The sequence below is a fragment of the Alosa alosa genome, chromosome 17 (assembly GCF_017589495.1).
Source record: "Alosa alosa isolate M-15738 ecotype Scorff River chromosome 17, AALO_Geno_1.1, whole genome shotgun sequence".
NCBI lineage: Eukaryota > Metazoa > Chordata > Actinopteri > Clupeiformes > Clupeidae > Alosa > Alosa alosa.
Genome location: NC_063205.1, coordinates 2,724,684 through 2,742,443, shown reverse-complemented (window position 1 = coordinate 2,742,443; position 17,760 = coordinate 2,724,684). Strand labels below are relative to the sequence as shown.

General features: G+C 46.1%; 1 protein-coding gene across 1 annotated transcript in view; it reads left to right on the top strand.

Annotated features, from left to right (window-relative positions):
- The window catches only part of acsl5 (acyl-CoA synthetase long chain family member 5), a 35,416-nt gene that overhangs the window by 2,582 nt on the left and 15,074 nt on the right, over positions 1-17,760 (top strand). Inside the window, exons 2-14 of the mRNA XM_048267352.1 lie at positions 1,227-1,392; positions 2,125-2,233; positions 3,103-3,167; positions 3,344-3,445; positions 4,051-4,150; positions 4,803-4,981; positions 5,478-5,510; positions 6,066-6,117; positions 6,233-6,306; positions 6,396-6,473; positions 6,662-6,796; positions 6,940-7,074; positions 9,546-9,641. Coding sequence (XP_048123309.1) covers positions 1,237-1,392; positions 2,125-2,233; positions 3,103-3,167; positions 3,344-3,445; positions 4,051-4,150; positions 4,803-4,981; positions 5,478-5,510; positions 6,066-6,117; positions 6,233-6,306; positions 6,396-6,473; positions 6,662-6,796; positions 6,940-7,074; positions 9,546-9,641 — 1,314 coding nt within the window. The 5' untranslated portion in view covers positions 1,227-1,236. The remainder of the gene's footprint in view (positions 1-1,226; positions 1,393-2,124; positions 2,234-3,102; positions 3,168-3,343; positions 3,446-4,050; positions 4,151-4,802; positions 4,982-5,477; positions 5,511-6,065; positions 6,118-6,232; positions 6,307-6,395; positions 6,474-6,661; positions 6,797-6,939; positions 7,075-9,545; positions 9,642-17,760) is intronic.

The following is a 17,760-nucleotide window of genomic DNA, read 5'->3' as shown; positions in this document are numbered from 1 at the left end:
TGTGTGAAACAACAGATGATTAATGTTAATAAAATGGTGTTTAATAAATTGTTCAGAACTGACATGGTGGACCAGAACGAGTTAATTAAGTGATGCAAGTTACTGATTATTATGCTGTTTATTATGTAGAATGGGAAAAAACAAGAACTTGAATTTGGGACACTGGTGTTTAAGTCCGGGACAGTGCCACTGGAGAAACACGGGACACTGTGAAAAACAGTTAATTTCGAGCCCTGGGTGTGGTGTGTGTGTGTGTGTGTGTGCATAACTTGTGGTGTGGTGAGTGTGTGTGTGTGTGTGTGGCGCGAGTGGCGTGTTCTGATCAGGGGTGGACACTAAATATTTTAGGGAGATTTCAAGCTCCAGTGGCACTTCCTGACGGTGGCGATGTCGGGGCGATGATGTGGGGGTGATGATGGGGGGGCGATGATGTGGGTTGATGATGTGGGGGGGGGGGTGATGATGTGGGTTGATGATGTGTGGGGGGTGATGTGGGGGGTTGATGATGTGGGGGTGGTGATGTGGGGGTTGATGATGTGGGGGGAGTGATGATGTGGGGGTGGTGATGTGGGGGGTTGATGATGTGGGGGTGGTGATGTGGGGGTTGTGATGTGGGTTGATGATGTGGGGGTGATGATGTGGGGGGGGTGATGTGGGGGTGGTGATGTGGGGGTTGTGATGTGGGGGTGATGATGTGGGGGTGATGATGTGGGGGGGGGGCGATGTGGGGGTGGCGGGTGATGATGTGGGGGAGATGATGTGGGGTGGCGACGTGGTGGGGGTGTGGCCCAACTTGGCATGATTCCTATTTTAGGGGGAAATCCAGCGCTACTCAAAACATGATGTGGCTGCTCATCTGAAGTCGAGGCTGCACTCCTCAGTAGCACCATCCTTCTCATATGCATCTCATACCCTGCATGTCAGCTCATCAGGTCAGGTCAGGTCAGGTCAGGTCAGGTCAGGTCACGTTATTACCAGGGCTGCGGGAGGAGCCGTGGGCAGAGAGAGTGAGGGGCTGATCGCCCAGTCCAGGCTACTGTAGGGCAGAGTAAAGACCTTTTACAATCAGCCAGATCATACTCTTTTTAAAATCACACTAATCAGCCCGGCCTCAAAACATTACCGGCCGACCAGGAATTCTCCCGATGACCACTCCGCCACTGGGTCAGGTAGAGATGTTCAATGGTGGTTGGATGCTGAAGCGTGTGTATGTGTGTTGTTCCCAGGCCTGACCTAATGGAGGTGCTGTTGTCCTTCCTGTTCTCCCCCCTGAGCACAGCGGGCCTGGTGTCTGTGTTCACCCTGTTTGGAGCCGCACTGTTCTACCTCAACACCCGACCCACTCCCATTAGGCCCCCCATAGACCTCAACCAGCAGACCATAGGCATCAAGGTACAACACACACACACACACACACACACACACACACTCTCTCTCTCATTGTTTCTCTCTCATTCAGGGTCTCTGTACCTTCTGTACCTTTCTCTCTCTCTCTCTTTTTTGTCATCTTGTCACATTGACTTCATATCTCTCTCTCTCTCATTCAGCAGACCATAGGCATCATGGTATTTTAGCAACAATTCTATCTGTACCTTTCTCTCTCTCTTTCTCTTTTGTGTTCTCTTGTCCCATTGACTTCATAGGTATCTCTCTCCCTCTCCCTCTCTATCTCTCTCTCTCTCTATCTCTTTCTATCTCACTCTATCTCTCTCTTTCTCTCATTCAGCAGACCATAGGCATCATGGTATTTTAGCAACAATTCTATATGTACCTTTCTCTCTCTCTTTCTCTTTTGTGTTCTCTTGTCCCATTGACTTCATAGGTATCTCTCTCCCTCTCCCTCTCTATCTCTCTCTCTATCTCTCTCTATCTCACTCTATCTCTCTCTCTCTCTCTCTATCTCTCTCTCTCTCTCTCTCTATCTCACTCTCTCTCTCTCTCTCTCTCTATCTCACTCTATCTCTCTCTCTCTCTCTCAAAAGGTCATTGTTATCAGTATTCTGTAATGTGAAAACATTTGATTTTTCCTGTCATTCCTCCCATGCATAAGGTCAGGGTAAAGGTTAAAGGTCAAAGGTGAAAGGTGAAAGCAGAGCCTGGTGACTAACCCCCTGCTGTTTACAGGATGGAGCCCGGAGAAGCGTCCTGATGAAGGATGACAGCCTGGTGTCCTATCACTATGACGACACCCGCACACTCTACGACGCCTTCCAGAAGGGCTTAAAGCTGTCAGGTGAGAGACTTTGACGTAGACCCCGACTGCTCCCATCAACAGGGGCTCAGGGTGTGGCCCTCTCTGGCTCAGCAGGAGCAGCGGCCGATCGACTGACCCAGTAGATCATCAGTAAAGCAGTGAAGCTCTGGCCAGTGCTCTGACTAGCAGTGGAGCTAATACCTGTGCTAGCACTCTGACTATAGCAGTAGGCAACTCTGAGTGACTGTGCTAAGGATAGTGCTCTGAGTGACTGTGCTAAGGATAGCGCTCTGAGTGACTGTGCTAAGGCTAGCGCTGTGACTATAGCAGTACTCTCTGAGTGACTGTGCTAAGGCTAGTGCTGTGGCTATAGCAGTACTCTCTGAGTGACTGTGCCTTTTAGGCAAATCCTTTTAGGCAAGTCCCTCCACTCGGCGGCCATATTGCAAAGGTTTTTGGGCACTCATAGGGCATCCTATTCAGCAGAAATGTGCGTGGGTGTGCGCGTGCACAAGGCTTCACGACACCAATCTTGCTCCAGCGGCGAGATCACAACACATGATTGGCACGATGTCTTCACAACACACCATATGATTGGCTCAATGTATTCACATGTCGACGTTTTGCCGAGGAAGGGGTGGGATTGTGTAGACAACAGCCATATTGGCGTTACAAACTAACCCCATGCATTTCTATGGAGGATTTTTTGAGTGCTGTGTCTCCTCATTAGAAAGTCTCTGACTGTGCTAAGGCTAGCGCTACTCTCTGAGTGACTGTGCTAAGGCTAGCACTGTGACTATAGCAGTACTCTCCTGTGCTAAGGCTAGCGCTGTGGCTATAGCAGTACTCTCTGAGTGACTGTGCTAAGGCTAGCGCTCTGATTAGCTCTGCCTGTTTCTCTCCTGCAGGGAATGGACCATGTCTGGGCTGGAGGACCAAAGGGAAGCCTTACCAGTGGCTCAAATACAAACAGGTCAGATATTCTCATCACTTAATGCGCGTGTGCACACACACACACACACACACACACACACACACACACACACACAGGTGCTCAGAACATTACTACATATGAACTGCAAAGAGTTCCAACTTGAAAAAGTTATTTTTTGTAAGACAGGAAGTGATATAATGGTTCTGCTCCCTTAGGTGTCGGACCGGGCGGAACACCTGGGTTCTGGTCTCCTCCACCGAGGCCTGAAGCCCCAACCGGATCAGTTCATCGGCATCTTCGCTCAGAACCGGCCTGAAGTGAGTCCTCACCAGCCACAACACACACTCATCAACACACACTCATCAACACACACTCTCCAGTTGACCAACACACACGTTCTCAGGATGACCAAAACACACTCTCCATCTGATCAACAAACACTCCAGAACTGATCAACACACACTCTCTGTGTGTGTGTTACTAGTGATGACAAACATGTGTGTTAGTAGAGATGACCAGTACTGATGTGTGTGTTAGTAGAGATGTGTGTGTTACATGAGATGTGTGTGTTAGTAGAGATGACCAGTACTGATGTGTGTGTTAGTAGAGATGACCAGTACTGATGTGTGTGTTACATGAGATGTGTGTGTTAGTAGAGATGACCAGTACTGATGTGTGTGTTAGTAGAGATGTGTGTGTTAGTAGAGATGACCAGTATTGATGTGTGTGTTAGTAGAGGGCATGGTATGATTCCCTGATGGCATGATAGCCTGCTGTGTGTGTTGTGTGTGTGTGTCTGTGTTACTGTAATGAGGGTTTGGCCTGATTAACTTTCCTAAGTGTCTATGAGACTATGATTGACTATGCTATGTGTGTGCGTGTGTGTGTGTGTGTGTGTGTGTGTGGGGCGTGTGTGTCCCAGTGGATCATCTGTGAGCAGGCCTGCTACACGTACTCCATGGTGGCTGTGCCGCTGTACGATACGCTGGGCCCAGAGGCGCTCGTCTACATCATTAACAGAGGTAATTAAATCACCTGCTAATTAGAGAAGTGTGTGTAACACTTGCACACACAGAGCACAGAGTACACATACAGAGCGTGCACACACGTGCGCTGTGACTACACACAGATACCAAATACCATGCACACACAGACACACACACACACCAAACATAGTTTTTATAAAAAATGTTGCCCTGTTGTGCCACTGAGAGAATGAAGGCAAATTTGTGAAAACACTGACTCTCTCTCTCACACACACACACATACACACTCTCTCTCTCTCAAACACACACACACTCTCTCTCTCTCTCACACACACACACACACATACACAGCAGCAGGGGCAGCCGTGGCCTACTGGTTAGCGCTTCGGACTTGTAACAGGAGGGTTGCCGGTTTGAACCCCGACCAGTAGGCACGGCTGAAGTGCCCTTGAGCAAGGCACCTAACCCCTCACTGCTCCCCGAGCGCCGCTGTAGCAGGCAGCTCACTGTGCCGGGATTAGTGTGTGCTTCACCTCACTGAGTGTGTTTCACTAATTCACGGATTGGGATAAATGCAGAGACCAAATTTCCCTCACGGGATCAAAAGAGTATATATACTTATACTTACACACACACACGCACACACACACACATTATACTTATATATATACACCTTTGCTTCCTCCAGCGGACATCTCGGTGGTGCTGTGTGATAAGCCGGTCAAGGCGGAGACTCTGCTGGAGAACTGTGAGAAGAAGCTGACCCCTGGGCTTAAGCACATCATCGTCATGGACACCTTTGACGCCGCCCTGGTGGAGAGAGGCAGCAAGTGCAGCGTGGACGTGCTCTCTATGGCAGAGGTGGAGGTAGGATGGAGCAGTCTTACATAGAATGCTACACACACACACACATGTGCACACTCACACACACACACACACGTGCACACATACTCACACACAAATGCACACATACACACATGTGCATACACACACACACACACACACATGTGCATACTCTCACACACACACACACACATACACGTGCACACATACTCACACACACACACAAATGCACACATACACACATGTGCATACACACACACACACGTGCACACATACTCACACACACACACAAATGCACACATACACACATGTGCATACACACACACACACATGTGCATACTCACACACACACACACACACACGTGCATACACACACACACGTGCACACATACACACACACACACAGGTGCACACATACATATACACACACACATACACAAGTGTGTGTGTAAAAGTTATTTCCTTCATGTGTTAACTGCATTAACCCCGTGTGTGTGTGTGTGTGTGTGTGTGTCTGCAGACAATGGGGAAAGACAACTTGCAGAAACCAGTGGTGAGTACAGGGTGTGTATGTGTGTGTTTGTGTGTGTGTGTTTGTGTGTGTGTGACAGAGAATGATGACACATCCAGAAGAAATACTTTCATGCTGCTTTGCTTTCCTCATCAAATCCGCTCAGCGTGTGTATGTGAGTGTGTGTGTGTGTGTGTCCTCATCAAATCCGCTCAGCACAGTTATTAAATGGAACCTGTGTTTTTAAAAAACAAATACAGTGGTAACTTGTATAGCTATGGTGTGTTTAGACTACCTCCTCTTGCGATATGTGTGTGTGTGTGTGTGTGTCTAAGCTGTGTGCTGCTGTGGTGTGTGTGTGAGCTGTGTGCTACTGTGGTGTGTGTGTGTAAGCTGTGTGCTGCTGTGGTGTGTGTGTGTGTAAGCTGTGTGCTGCTGTGGTGTGTGTGTGTGTAAGCTGTGTGCTGCTGTGGTGTTTGTGTGTGTAAGCTGTGTGCTGCTGTGGTGTGTGTGTGTGTGCTGCTGTGGTGTGTGTGTGTGTGTATGTGTGCGTGTGTGTAAGCTGTGTGTGCAAAACTGATCTTGTCGTCCCTACAGCCACCCAAACCTGATGACATCAGCATTGTCTGCTTCACCAGTGGCACCACAGGTCAGTTTACACACACACACACACACACACACACACAGAGGCACATTCATTCATTCATTCACCTATTCTAATTCTAGGTTTTGTGTGTGTGTGTGTGTGTGTGTGTGTCCTCTAGGGGACCCTAAGGGAGCCATGCTGACCCATGAGAATGTGTTGTCAGATGCAGCAGCTGTCATCAAGGTTCTGGAGGTACAACCCCCCTTCAATCCAAAACCCCTCTTGTGTGTGTGTGTGTGTGTGTGTGTGTGTTAATGCCAGTGTGTCATCTCCACCTCTAGTCGACCTACACCCCCAGCCCAGAGGATACATCCATCTCCTTCTTGCCTTTGGCCCACATGTTTGAAAGAGTTGTACAGGTACATACACACACACACACAAACACACGCACACACACACACACACACACACACACACACACACACACACACACACACACACACACACACACACACATGTAACACATGTGGCAACACTAAGGAGTGCTATTGACTGCAAGTGTTTGTGTGTGTGTGTATGTGTGTGTGTGTGTGTGTGTGTGTGTCAGACGGTGATATTCCACGTAGGAGGACGCGTTGGCTTCTTCCAGGGAGACATCAGACTGCTGCCTGACGACATGAAAACACTCCAGCCTACAATCTTCCCTGTGGTGCCACGACTGCTCAATAGGGTCTATGACAAGGTATTACACAGACACACACACACACACACACTCACATCCCTCATGCACGCACACACTCACTCCCACATACATAACATCACTTTGTCTCCCTCACACACACACACACACACACACTGAGTGGTGTCTTGTGTGTGTCCCCTCAGGTCCAGAGTGGAGCGCAGTCTCCATTCAAGAAGTGGCTGCTGAACTTTGCTGTGGAGCGGAAGTTTGCGGAGGTCAAGCAGGGCATCATGAGAAACAACAGCATCTGGGACCGCCTCATCTTCCACAAAGTGCAGGTACCGCAGTGGACCAGGGCATCCTGCAGGGGGCAGTGTTCCGTGGTCACTCAGCAGGAGGACAGGATACTGATATGGGCCAGCCTTTCTGATAGCTGTTACGAGTTTTCGAATAAGTGATTTGAGAGAGAGAGAGAGAGCGTAGACAATGATGGTCTCTCTATCGTTTAACTATGGTGGTTATAAAAACGATCTCAAAATCATGGTCCGTTTGACGAAATGGAGCCCGGGGTGTTGCAGAAAGCAGACACAGTTTCAGCGTCAGACAGGAAGGAAGTCTGAGGATGCAGAAGTTCCATCCGTAGACAGTAACAGAAATGGACACAGCCACCCCACACAGCACTTCAGTAGAGACATAGGAAGCCATTTTGAACCCCTTTTCCGGTAAAGCCTTATTGTACTGCCATTCCTCAGTGTCAGTTGAGGGGTAATACGTGACGTTAAGCAACAGACTGAAACACAGTAACTCCTCTGGTAGCCACACCAAGAAAACGCGCAGAGTGCTCCGAGTTTGATAACGCGCAGAGTGATCCGAGTTTGATAACGTGTAGAGTGCTCCGAGTTTGATAACGTGTAGAGTGATCCGAGTTTGATAACGTGTAGAGTGCTCCGAGTTTGATAACGCGCAGAGTGATCCGAGTTTGATAACGCGCAGAGTGATCCGAGTTTGATAACGCGTAGAGTGATCCGAGTTTGATAACGCATAGAGTGATCCGAGTTTGATAACATGCAGAGTGATCCGAGTTTGATAACGTGTAGAGTGATCCGAGTTTGATAACGTGTAGAGTGATCCGAGTTTGATAACGCGCAGAGTGATCCGAGTTCGAGTGCAGCTTCTGGTAAGTGACTTGTTTCCGACGTAGTGCCAACCTAACCAAACATCACTTAATTCCCTGCTGAAAAAAAACAGCCTGACCAGCTTAAGGTGGTTTGCTGGTTGACCAGCTTGTTAACCGGCTTGTTTGACCACCCTATGATGGTTGACCTGCTAGACCAGCAAAACTCTTGCGAAAAAATACCTTCAGCTGGTTTACCCAGCTTACGATGGTAATTCAGCTGGTTTTGCTTTTTGCACCACCTCACGCTGGTCATTTTAGCTGGTGTTGCTGGTCTATAGTGCTGGTTTAACTGGTCATGCCAGCTTATGTTGGTCATTCTAGCAAACTAGCATGACCAGCTTGACAGCCTGGTCACCAGCATGACCATCTTGCACCAGCTGTATTCCCACAACAGGCTGGTCACACCAGCATGACCAGCTTCCTCAGATGGTCACGCCAGCATATCCAGCTGGTGGCCCAACCAGCTACACCAGCAGGGAAGAAAACCAACATAAGCTGGTTTCTAGCGGTTTTTTCAGCAGGGTTGTTTTTTCCCCTCGACGCTTTCTTAAATAGCTTATCCATGGACTTTTCCTTAGACTGGCTTCAGTTTCTTATCCAGAGAATACGGTTCCTACTCTCATGTGCGACCGAACGTCGCATGCTCATGCCATAATTTTAGCATTGATTTTGGAAAACAGTTGATTACGGAGTCGTAAAGTGAGATGTGAGGTTATGACACCAGTCACACAATGTTGTATTTCTCTGAAAGTAGAAATTGTTCATATGAACTTTATTATTTATATTATAGAGGCTTAAAACACTTGATGTGAAGTTATTCCGCTGTCAAAGTGACGCCAACATGAAGGGGGGTCAATGGAATGCTAACTCCAGGTGAAGCCATATTGCCCTCAGAGCTTCCCATAGGGTGTACGCTTTCCGAATGTTTGCGAACCGTGCTTACATACAGTTGCGTGCAATGCAGTGCAGGAGACGCATCTCGTCCACTTTACATGGGCTCACGTCATCCGTTGCCCAACTCAATTGTGGTCCGTTGCGTCGCGTTGCTCTTGTTGCCACCGTCGAAAAGTTCAACTTGTGCCACAACGGAAGGCACCAGCCAATCAAATTACGGTGATAGGCCTACTTCAAGGCATCAGCCAATCAAATTACGGTGATAGGCCTACTTCAAGGCATTTGCATAGTAGCTTCGTCCCGACCGCCGGGAACACCTACTGGCATGCGGTGATGGAACGCAACTGTGTGTAAGCACCGTTAGCCCCTTAGTGCCCCCCTGCCTCATGCAGCAGAGAGCAGGGGATGAACTGGTCCAGTAGGGGGCACCGTTAGCCCCTTAGTGCCCCCCTGCCTCATGCAGCAGAGAGCAGGGGATGAACTGGTCCAGTAGGGGGCACTCATGCGCTGGGTTTGAAGACACCATCTGGCATGCAGAGAGCATGAGGATTGTGAGGCTTTTTTGCAGCTCTGTGATAAAACCATTCACATGTCAATCATTCATTTAGCAGGGCGACCGGGCCACCCAGACAAAACGTGACTGATAGTAGCTGACAGATGAACTCACACTTATACAATATGGTGTGTTTGTTTGGCTATGTTAACTCTTATTGTGTGTGTGTGTGTGTGTGTGTACAGGAGTCTCTGGGAGGTCGCGTGCGTATCATGGTAACTGGAGCTGCCCCGATCTCTCCCTCTGTGCTCAACTTCCTCAGAGCCTGTCTGGGCTGTCAGGTAAATGTCTTCCTCAAATGTCTTCCTCAGAGCCTGTCTGGGCTGTCAGGTAAATGTCTTCCTCAGAGCCTGTCTGGGCTGTCAGGTAAATGTCTTCCTCAGAGCCTGTCTGGGCTGTCAGGTAAATGTCTTGCTCAAGGGCACAACGGTGGAAGCTAGGAATTGAACCCACAACCCAGCTACTGCACGCTAGCCCAGCTCCTTAACCACTACGCTACTACTGCACGCTAGCCCAGCTCCACTACACTACCACTGCACACTAGCCCAGCTCCTTAACCACTACACTACCACCGCCTATTGTAGCTTACTTAGGCTATGGACAGATGAGATTGGGTGTTGAGATAAACTAAAATTAGCACATCCTGAACTATAGTGCCTTGTAAGACTGATTTAGGAGATTTGAAATTAGGTGTAAAACTAAGATAAAACTCATTTAGGGGTTATGAAATTATGTGTAAAACTAAGATAATACTGATTTAGGAGACATGAAATTAGGTGATTAGGTGATGATATTAGGATAAAATGAGCTAATGAACACAGTGCCTTGCATAGTTCACTGAGTATAGAGATGAGTTACTGTAGATGCTAAGCTAAACTAAGGTAATCCTGAGCTACAGTCTTGTGTAGTCGACTGAGGATGTGTTCGTAAATTCAATCTGACATTCTGAAAATAGAATAACACTCTGAAGTTCGAAAAAGACGAACATTCTTAATCCCTGTAAATTTCCGAATGGTTAAAAAGTTTCAGAGTGTGCTCAGAGCACTCCCTGAGATGAGAGTTGAGTTAAATGTAAACCTAAGCTAAGCTAAGGTAAACTAAAGTAATCCTGATCTACACTGCCTTACATTGCTGGCTGAGGTGAGAGATAAGTTAGATGTAAAGCTAAACTAAACTAAGGTAATCCTGAGCTACAGTGACGTAGTCAACTGAGGTGAGAGATGAGTTAGATATAAAGCTAAGCTAAACTAAGCTACAGTGGGCAGTGCTTTGACTTGGCCAGCTTCCCTCGCGGTCCGCGCGGGATCACGCGACTTTAATTTGTATTTTTCCAGTGACGCTGCAACGACGCTGCAACAACCGGCAGAGGTCTCAAGTGAGCAGGGTGTCTCAAAAGTAATGGAGCTGGAAAACCCTACACAGACTTCACTACAAACTTTAGCAAACCGGTTTAGAAATAATTTAATAGCCAGAAATATGCCTGCCCTGCCCTAATAAAGAAATATTTGGTTAACGGCGAGTGAATCCCGTTTGCAGCCGTAGAAGAAACGCAGGACAAATTAAACATTCTGGTTTTCTCCGAGTGCAACGATGATAGACAGACATCATTTGGACAAAATATAGAGCATATTAACCTCCGTTGCTCAGCCAAATGCCTTCCTGTTACGTCCTGTTATCACGGAGTTACAGGCGATAAACGATTTTTGATGGTCACAAAGTTTACTTCATTAGCGTTTATTTTTTTGATTATTAAAGAGTGTTTTTCATTTAAAGACATGACTTTGTGCTTATTCAGAAGAGCATTTAGTGCTCTCCCCAATCCCAGACGTTCACATTGCATGTTTGTTTGTAATGGATGCAACCGCGAGATACGCTTGTCATAGGCGCCGATACCGTGGGTGCTCCGTCTCTCGGGCACCCACTGAAAACATCGAGCACCCACGTGTGCCAGCTTACAGTCCCGGCTAAATTTACATTAATTTAAAATCAAACATCGCAGTTTATGTTAAATTCAGCATCTCTCATAATGTGATTGGATATGTTGCTGTCAATTCCCTACTCCATATACTAACCACCAATGAGAGCGTCTCTCGTATGAAAATTCCTGACACTTCCCACCTGAAGAATTAGCATAAAGGCTTTGTCGGATCTTCTGCCCCTAATGTTTAAAATGTATATAGCCCTGAATATCATTTTAAAAGTAGTCTGACAAAGCTTATTGTTTTGTGACACAGCTAAACACTGGTACCTCATAGAACGTCTATAACATAGCCTAGGTGGTCGCAACTCACAAAAGTAAAGCAGATAGAAAGAACTCAATGCAAATCTAGCCTACAACACGCAGACAGCTTCATGCGCAGGGGAGAGAGATACGCTATGTGCTTTATGATTGTTGCCTTCTGATGGTATCTTGCTAATTCACTGAACTGCATTAGGTGACACAAATGGTATTATCTGATAACTCCTTGTCTGAGCGACTACCAGGCCTATGGTTTTTAAAAGTCAGATGTTCCCTGACAAAGACATTCGAAAATTAAGAATGTTTATTGACTTGAAAAATACACTAATTTTTTGCAAACTCCCTTCATTCAACCCTTGAAGACATTGCGGTCTGGTGCGCTATGTAGATCGTTTCTCGTACCATTTAATTTCTCAGAATGTAGGTCTACTAGGCCTACAATAACGTCATCACCAAATACATCTTTTATTTTTAGTTGATCAACCACAAAGAGTAGAATAGGCCTACTGTGCACAGTGCACTGACGACTGTAGCAGCCCAAGGTAACCAGTTGTTGTAGATATGAGGCAACCCCTTGTTTCAGATAGCCTGGACAACATGTTACCTGGGTGTTGCTTACGTTATTAATTAATGGTAGCCTACAATAGTTAATTGATTCAGGTAACATATTAGTTGGCTCAAAGAGTAGAATCAGGATGGAGAGAGTCACTCGTGTGTTGCTTTTGCGGGATCGAATCCAGTTTAATGCTAGTTTTCAAAACATATATTTTTTTACATGTCTTTTGTCCGAGTGGCTGTAATGTAGCCGAGCGCTCATGGCGTATGAAAAGCGACTTCAAACCGCCTAAAACAACTTGTTTGTGAATGTCTAACAACTGCTGCAGCGCATGCACACGCAAGGAAACCAAATAATAGATGATTGGCGTAGCCTACAGTGGACTAGGGCTGTCAGAATTGTTCAAAAATGACGTTCGAATATCCCCTCTAAAATAAACATATGTATTCGAATATATTGGAATATCTAGGCTATATTATTTATACATGTCATCTGTTTTTAACTTTTTGTATGGTTATTGCTTGACAGGGGGGATCCCAAGCAGCTTTCAGCCATGGCATTTCCTAATTCATGGGGGCACTTTTAGCGCACGTGGAACACTTAATTATAAAAAAAATGTTGAATGAAATTTGACTTGTGCTGCAATTAGTAAATCAATATACAATTAAGACAATAAAGAGACCAAAATGTGTTCATGTATGTTGCCTAACAAAACCCATACAACAGAAAACGTTCGTCTTAACACATAGATTTGCAATTGCAAACTCTACCGAAATTATTTGTAGCCTATGTGGTCGTCCTCACGTTATCTGTCATTGACTTGGGCTACAGCGTAAAACTTTATCAGGTGGCCAGTCGGCTACAAATGCTTAGTTGTTTGATGCTGTATGAAACATTTTACTGCACAACAAAATGATTACGCGTTGGGCTTAGAGGGCAAACTGTACGATTTTACTTGATCTGTAAGACAATAAAGAGACCAAACAGTACGAGAAGGAGTTATAGTGGGCTACTGACTGTTATTACATGAATGCAGATGGGCATTTTTCACAGGTAATGGGGAACTTGCCGTTTCTTCTGTCACAAATGAACGCGTTAATACATGTTGCCTAACAAAACATATACAACAGAAACATTCTTCTTAACACATAAATTTGCAAAATCTACCGAAATTATTGTATGTGGTCGTCACGTTATCAGTCATTGATTTGGGCTACAGCGTAAAACTTTATCTAGCTTCATCTAACTAGTTTATCAGGTGACCAGTCGGCAAAAATGCTTGTTTGGTGCTGAATGAGACATTTTACTGCACAACAAAATTATTACATGTTGGGCTTAGAGGGCAAACTGTAAGATTTTGCTTGATCTGTATGTTACCTGGCTGATGGGGTACGGGAGAAGCAGCCCGTCAGCGACCATGCCTGCTATCTGAAGAAGCTTACTGAACTGCTATGGTGCGTTGATCTGGCGTGCGCAAGGAGGTGGCTCATTTCAGGGCATTGTTTCAGTCATTTTTAATGGCTCAGGTTTTCAAAAGATCATTTCAAAACCGACCTTAGTAAAATATTAATAATATTAATAATAAAAAAATAAATAAAAAAAAAACAAGTTTCAAAAGGGCATTTTCGTTGATAAAGGGCAAACTTCCTAGTTCTTTAGCACCGCCTAGTGTCTATGTATGCACGCCTATGCTGATATTCAAAATGTTGAAACTATTTCAGCATAGCCTATAAGCAGTTTAATTAAATGTAATGTTAGTTGTAAACAAACTACTTGGTGAGGCTTGGCCTCACAGATGCGCTCGTGCCTTAAATGGCAATACAAATATTCACGATAGGCCTAAGTTATTAACTGACCGCCCGATTCACGTTGGCTGGGGGGCAGGGGGGGCCATCAGACATTTGTTCCCAAGGGTCTATGAATTGTTAATCCGGCCCTGCCCCCAACGAACGCAACTTTCCACCTCTGAGACAGCTTAAAAGCAGTCTAGAGGACTCCTAACTCACTAAGACCTACTTACTGTAGGCTGCGCAAACCACAGGCCTTTTTTTTGGGCAAGCCTTCGAGGCAGGCCTTCTGTTGAAGAATTTTATATAAATCCTGCGCTAACAGTAATCCTCCTACCCCCCGCTACCACAGCTGTGGATAGTGTGGCATGCTCACGCTTTATGTCTCCTTCTTGCAAACTAGGCCTATAGCCCAACCATTTGCGTCTTCAAAAAATAACAACTTGCCAGATATGCCTTCATATCTTTGGGCTTCATTCAGCATTTTATTCTTCCACTGGAAATTACTACATTTGCTGCCTGCTGCATCCTTTCTTGTTGTTTAGAAAATGTTTACGACTTGAGTTAATGCATTAAACATTGTTTGCTGGTAACTAGCCACAAATAGCCTACAGATTCTTGCGTGCGTCCATTCTCTATTCTCTCCAAAATGTGCCCGTTTTATAGGCTGGCCAAGTGCGTAATTCTGCGGCATAAAGCAGAATCGTTACCTAAGTTTATCTTTTGTGCAGATCATATTATCAAAATCAGAATCAGCCTTCTTGGCTTGGTTTGCGTAAACTAACAAGGACCCCCCCCCATGAAAATCAAAGGCTACATATTCTCAGCTGACTCGTCAAAAAGTGCGCACCACCTTATTATTATCTGCAGGTGTGTGACTTACTTACGTGCACATGGCTGCAAATTGACTTTTAATTTATGTATTTTCTGCCTTGGCCATTTTAAAATATGGATGTATGGTGGTTAGAAGTGTAAATATCAATTATAAACCTAAATATATTTATAATTATTAATTTGCAAACAAATAACTGGCGTCAGTGACGTCTTTGACTAGCCTGGCGAGCCAGACCCACATTAAAATGTAGGGTCTGGGCACTCACCGTTCGCAGTGCTCAGTCCGAGGGGCGGGATAATCAGTTGTCTTTCAAATTCCCTCTGCACGCAATAGGATATTTGTTTTCAAGTAGCAGGGAATTCAAGCCAAACCGTTGCAACTCTGCCATCAATCATTATGTTAAGCCCACCAAACGACTCTATACACGATTTCAATGCCTGATTAAGTTTCGATTTCTGGAGCTCACAAGCCAACGGAGAGTTGCTAGACTTGAATTTAGTCACGACTGGAATTTTTTTCAACTGGAATCCATGCATTTTCACAGAATTATTTTTGGCATCTGATCCCTTATCATACCTCAAGTCAAAGTCAAAGTCAGCTTTATTGTCAATTTCTTCACATGTTCCAGACATACAAAGAGATCGAAATTACGTTTCTCACTATCCCACGGTGAAGACAAGACATATTTTACCAATTTAAGTCCACAAACATAACATTCAAGTAAACAAAAAAGTAAGTAAATAAGTAAATAAGAGGGCACATATAATAATGAAAAAATAAGAGCAGCAAAATTTGGTTGAAATTGTGCATAGACAGTCAATAAAATACTAGTGCAAAGTCAGGCCAATAAAAAGGCTTGGGTAGTTCTGTTTGACCTAAGTAATAAAGAAAGTGGCATAGTGGTGCAAGTTATGTAAGAGCAGCAGAAGTGTTGTGTTTTCAGGACAACAACACCAAGTTGTAAAGTGTACAAGTGTGCAAGTGTTCAAGTGTGCAAGTGGAGTAGTGCAGGCGGCCATTGTGGGTTCAATGTCCAGGATGTTATGTAGCTGAGGGTGGAGGGGGGGGGAGAGGAGGGAGAGAGTTCAGCATCCTTACAGCTTGGTGTATGAAGCTGTTGGTGAGTCTGGTAGTCTTGGGGCGCAGGCTTCTGTACCTCTTCCCAGAGGGCAGTAGATCAAACAGATTGTGGCCGGGGTGACTTGCATCACTCACAATTTTGGTCGCCTTGGCGGGTGAGGTGGGTGGTGTAAATGTCCTTCAGGGAGGGAGTGAAGCACCAATAATCCTTCCAGCTGTGTTCACTATGCTGCAGGGCTTTCCTGTTGTATTCAGTGCAGCTTCCGCCCCACACAGCGATACAGCTGGAGAGGATGCTCTCAATGGTGCCTCGGTAGAATGTGGTCATGATGGCTGGTGGAGCACTTGCTGCGCCTGAGTTTCATTAGGAAGTACAGGCGGCTGAGCTCTCTTAAGCCAGTGATGCAGTGTTGGTGGTCAGGAGAGGTCTTCACTGATGTGCACCCCAGGAATTTGGTGCTGCTGCGCTCTCTCCACCACAGCACCGTCGATGGTCAGTGGCAGGTGTTGGGTGTGACCTCTCGGGAAGTCAACAACAATCTCTTTGGTCTTGCTGGCGTTCAGCAGGAGGTTGTTGTCCCTGCACCACGTGGTCAGATGGTCGACCTCCAACCTGTATTGAGTCTCGTCGCCCTTGGTGATGAGACCCACCAGAGTTGTGTCGTCAGCAAATTTCACTATGTGATTGTTGCTGTAGGTTGCAGTGCAGTCATGCGTCAGCAGGGTGAAGAGCAGCGGACTGAGCACGCAGCCTTGGGGGGCCCCTGTGCTCAGTGTGATGCTGCTTGAGGTATTGTTGCCAACACGTACTACTTGGGGCCTCTGACAGAGGGAAGTCCAGTAGCCAGTTGCAGAGGTAGGTACTGAGTCCCAGTTTGTCAAGTTTGCAGATGAGTTGTTGTGGTATTATGGTGTTGAATGCAGAACTGAAGTCTATAAACAGCAATCTCACATATGAGTCTCTTTTTCCAGGTGGGTGAGGGCTGGGTGGAGGGCAGAGCAGATTGCATCCTCTGTGGGCCCGCAACTCGGTATGCAAACTGGAAGGGGTCCAGGGTGGGGGTGAGAATGGCTTTGATATGTGACATGACAAGCCGCTCAAAGCACTTCATGATGATGGGTGTCAGTGCCACAGGGCGGTAGTCATTGAAGCAGGATGGAGCAGTTTTCTTCGGCACAGGTATGATGGTGGCAGCTTTGAAACATGATGGGGCGATGGCTTGCTTCAGGGAAGTGTTAAAGATGTCTGTGAAGACATCCTTAAGCTCCCCCTGCGCAGTCCTTCAGCGCCGCGACCTGGGATGTTGTCTGGACCTGTTGCCTTCACGGTGTTGATAGCAGCAAGTGTCCTCTTCACGCTGTCGGCAGAGAGGCACAGGGGCTGCTCATGTAGAGGGGGATGGGTCTTCTGTGGGCAGGTGCTGTTTTGTGCTTCAAAGCGAGCAAAGAAGCGGTTCAGGTTGTTGGTTCATTCTTACTCGTTGCTCGACTTATCGTGACTAAATTCAAGATGGCTGCAAACGCTAAACTTTGTGAAGATACTGTCTGTATAAATCATCTTGTAAGTAAACTACCAGTGCTTTTTCAAAGTTCTCAATGTCTCGTTTTAAATGTCAGGGCCCCTCGGAAGTCTACCAATGAAGTGTGGAGGTACATTGAGCCTCGTAAATGGTGTAAAACAGTGATTTATTTGCATGGCTAGCCCGATGCCGAAGCACCACCATTGAAAAAGCTGTTGGTAGCATCGGCTAACTAGCGCCAGATTTTGGACAAGCCGAGATGGGCTATGAGACATACGTTCACACTCGGTATCATGTTTCAACACACTTTAGGTCAATATCACACCGGAATTCTCCTTTAACTAAGGTAAACCAGAGCTACTGTGAGGTGAGAGATAGTTAAA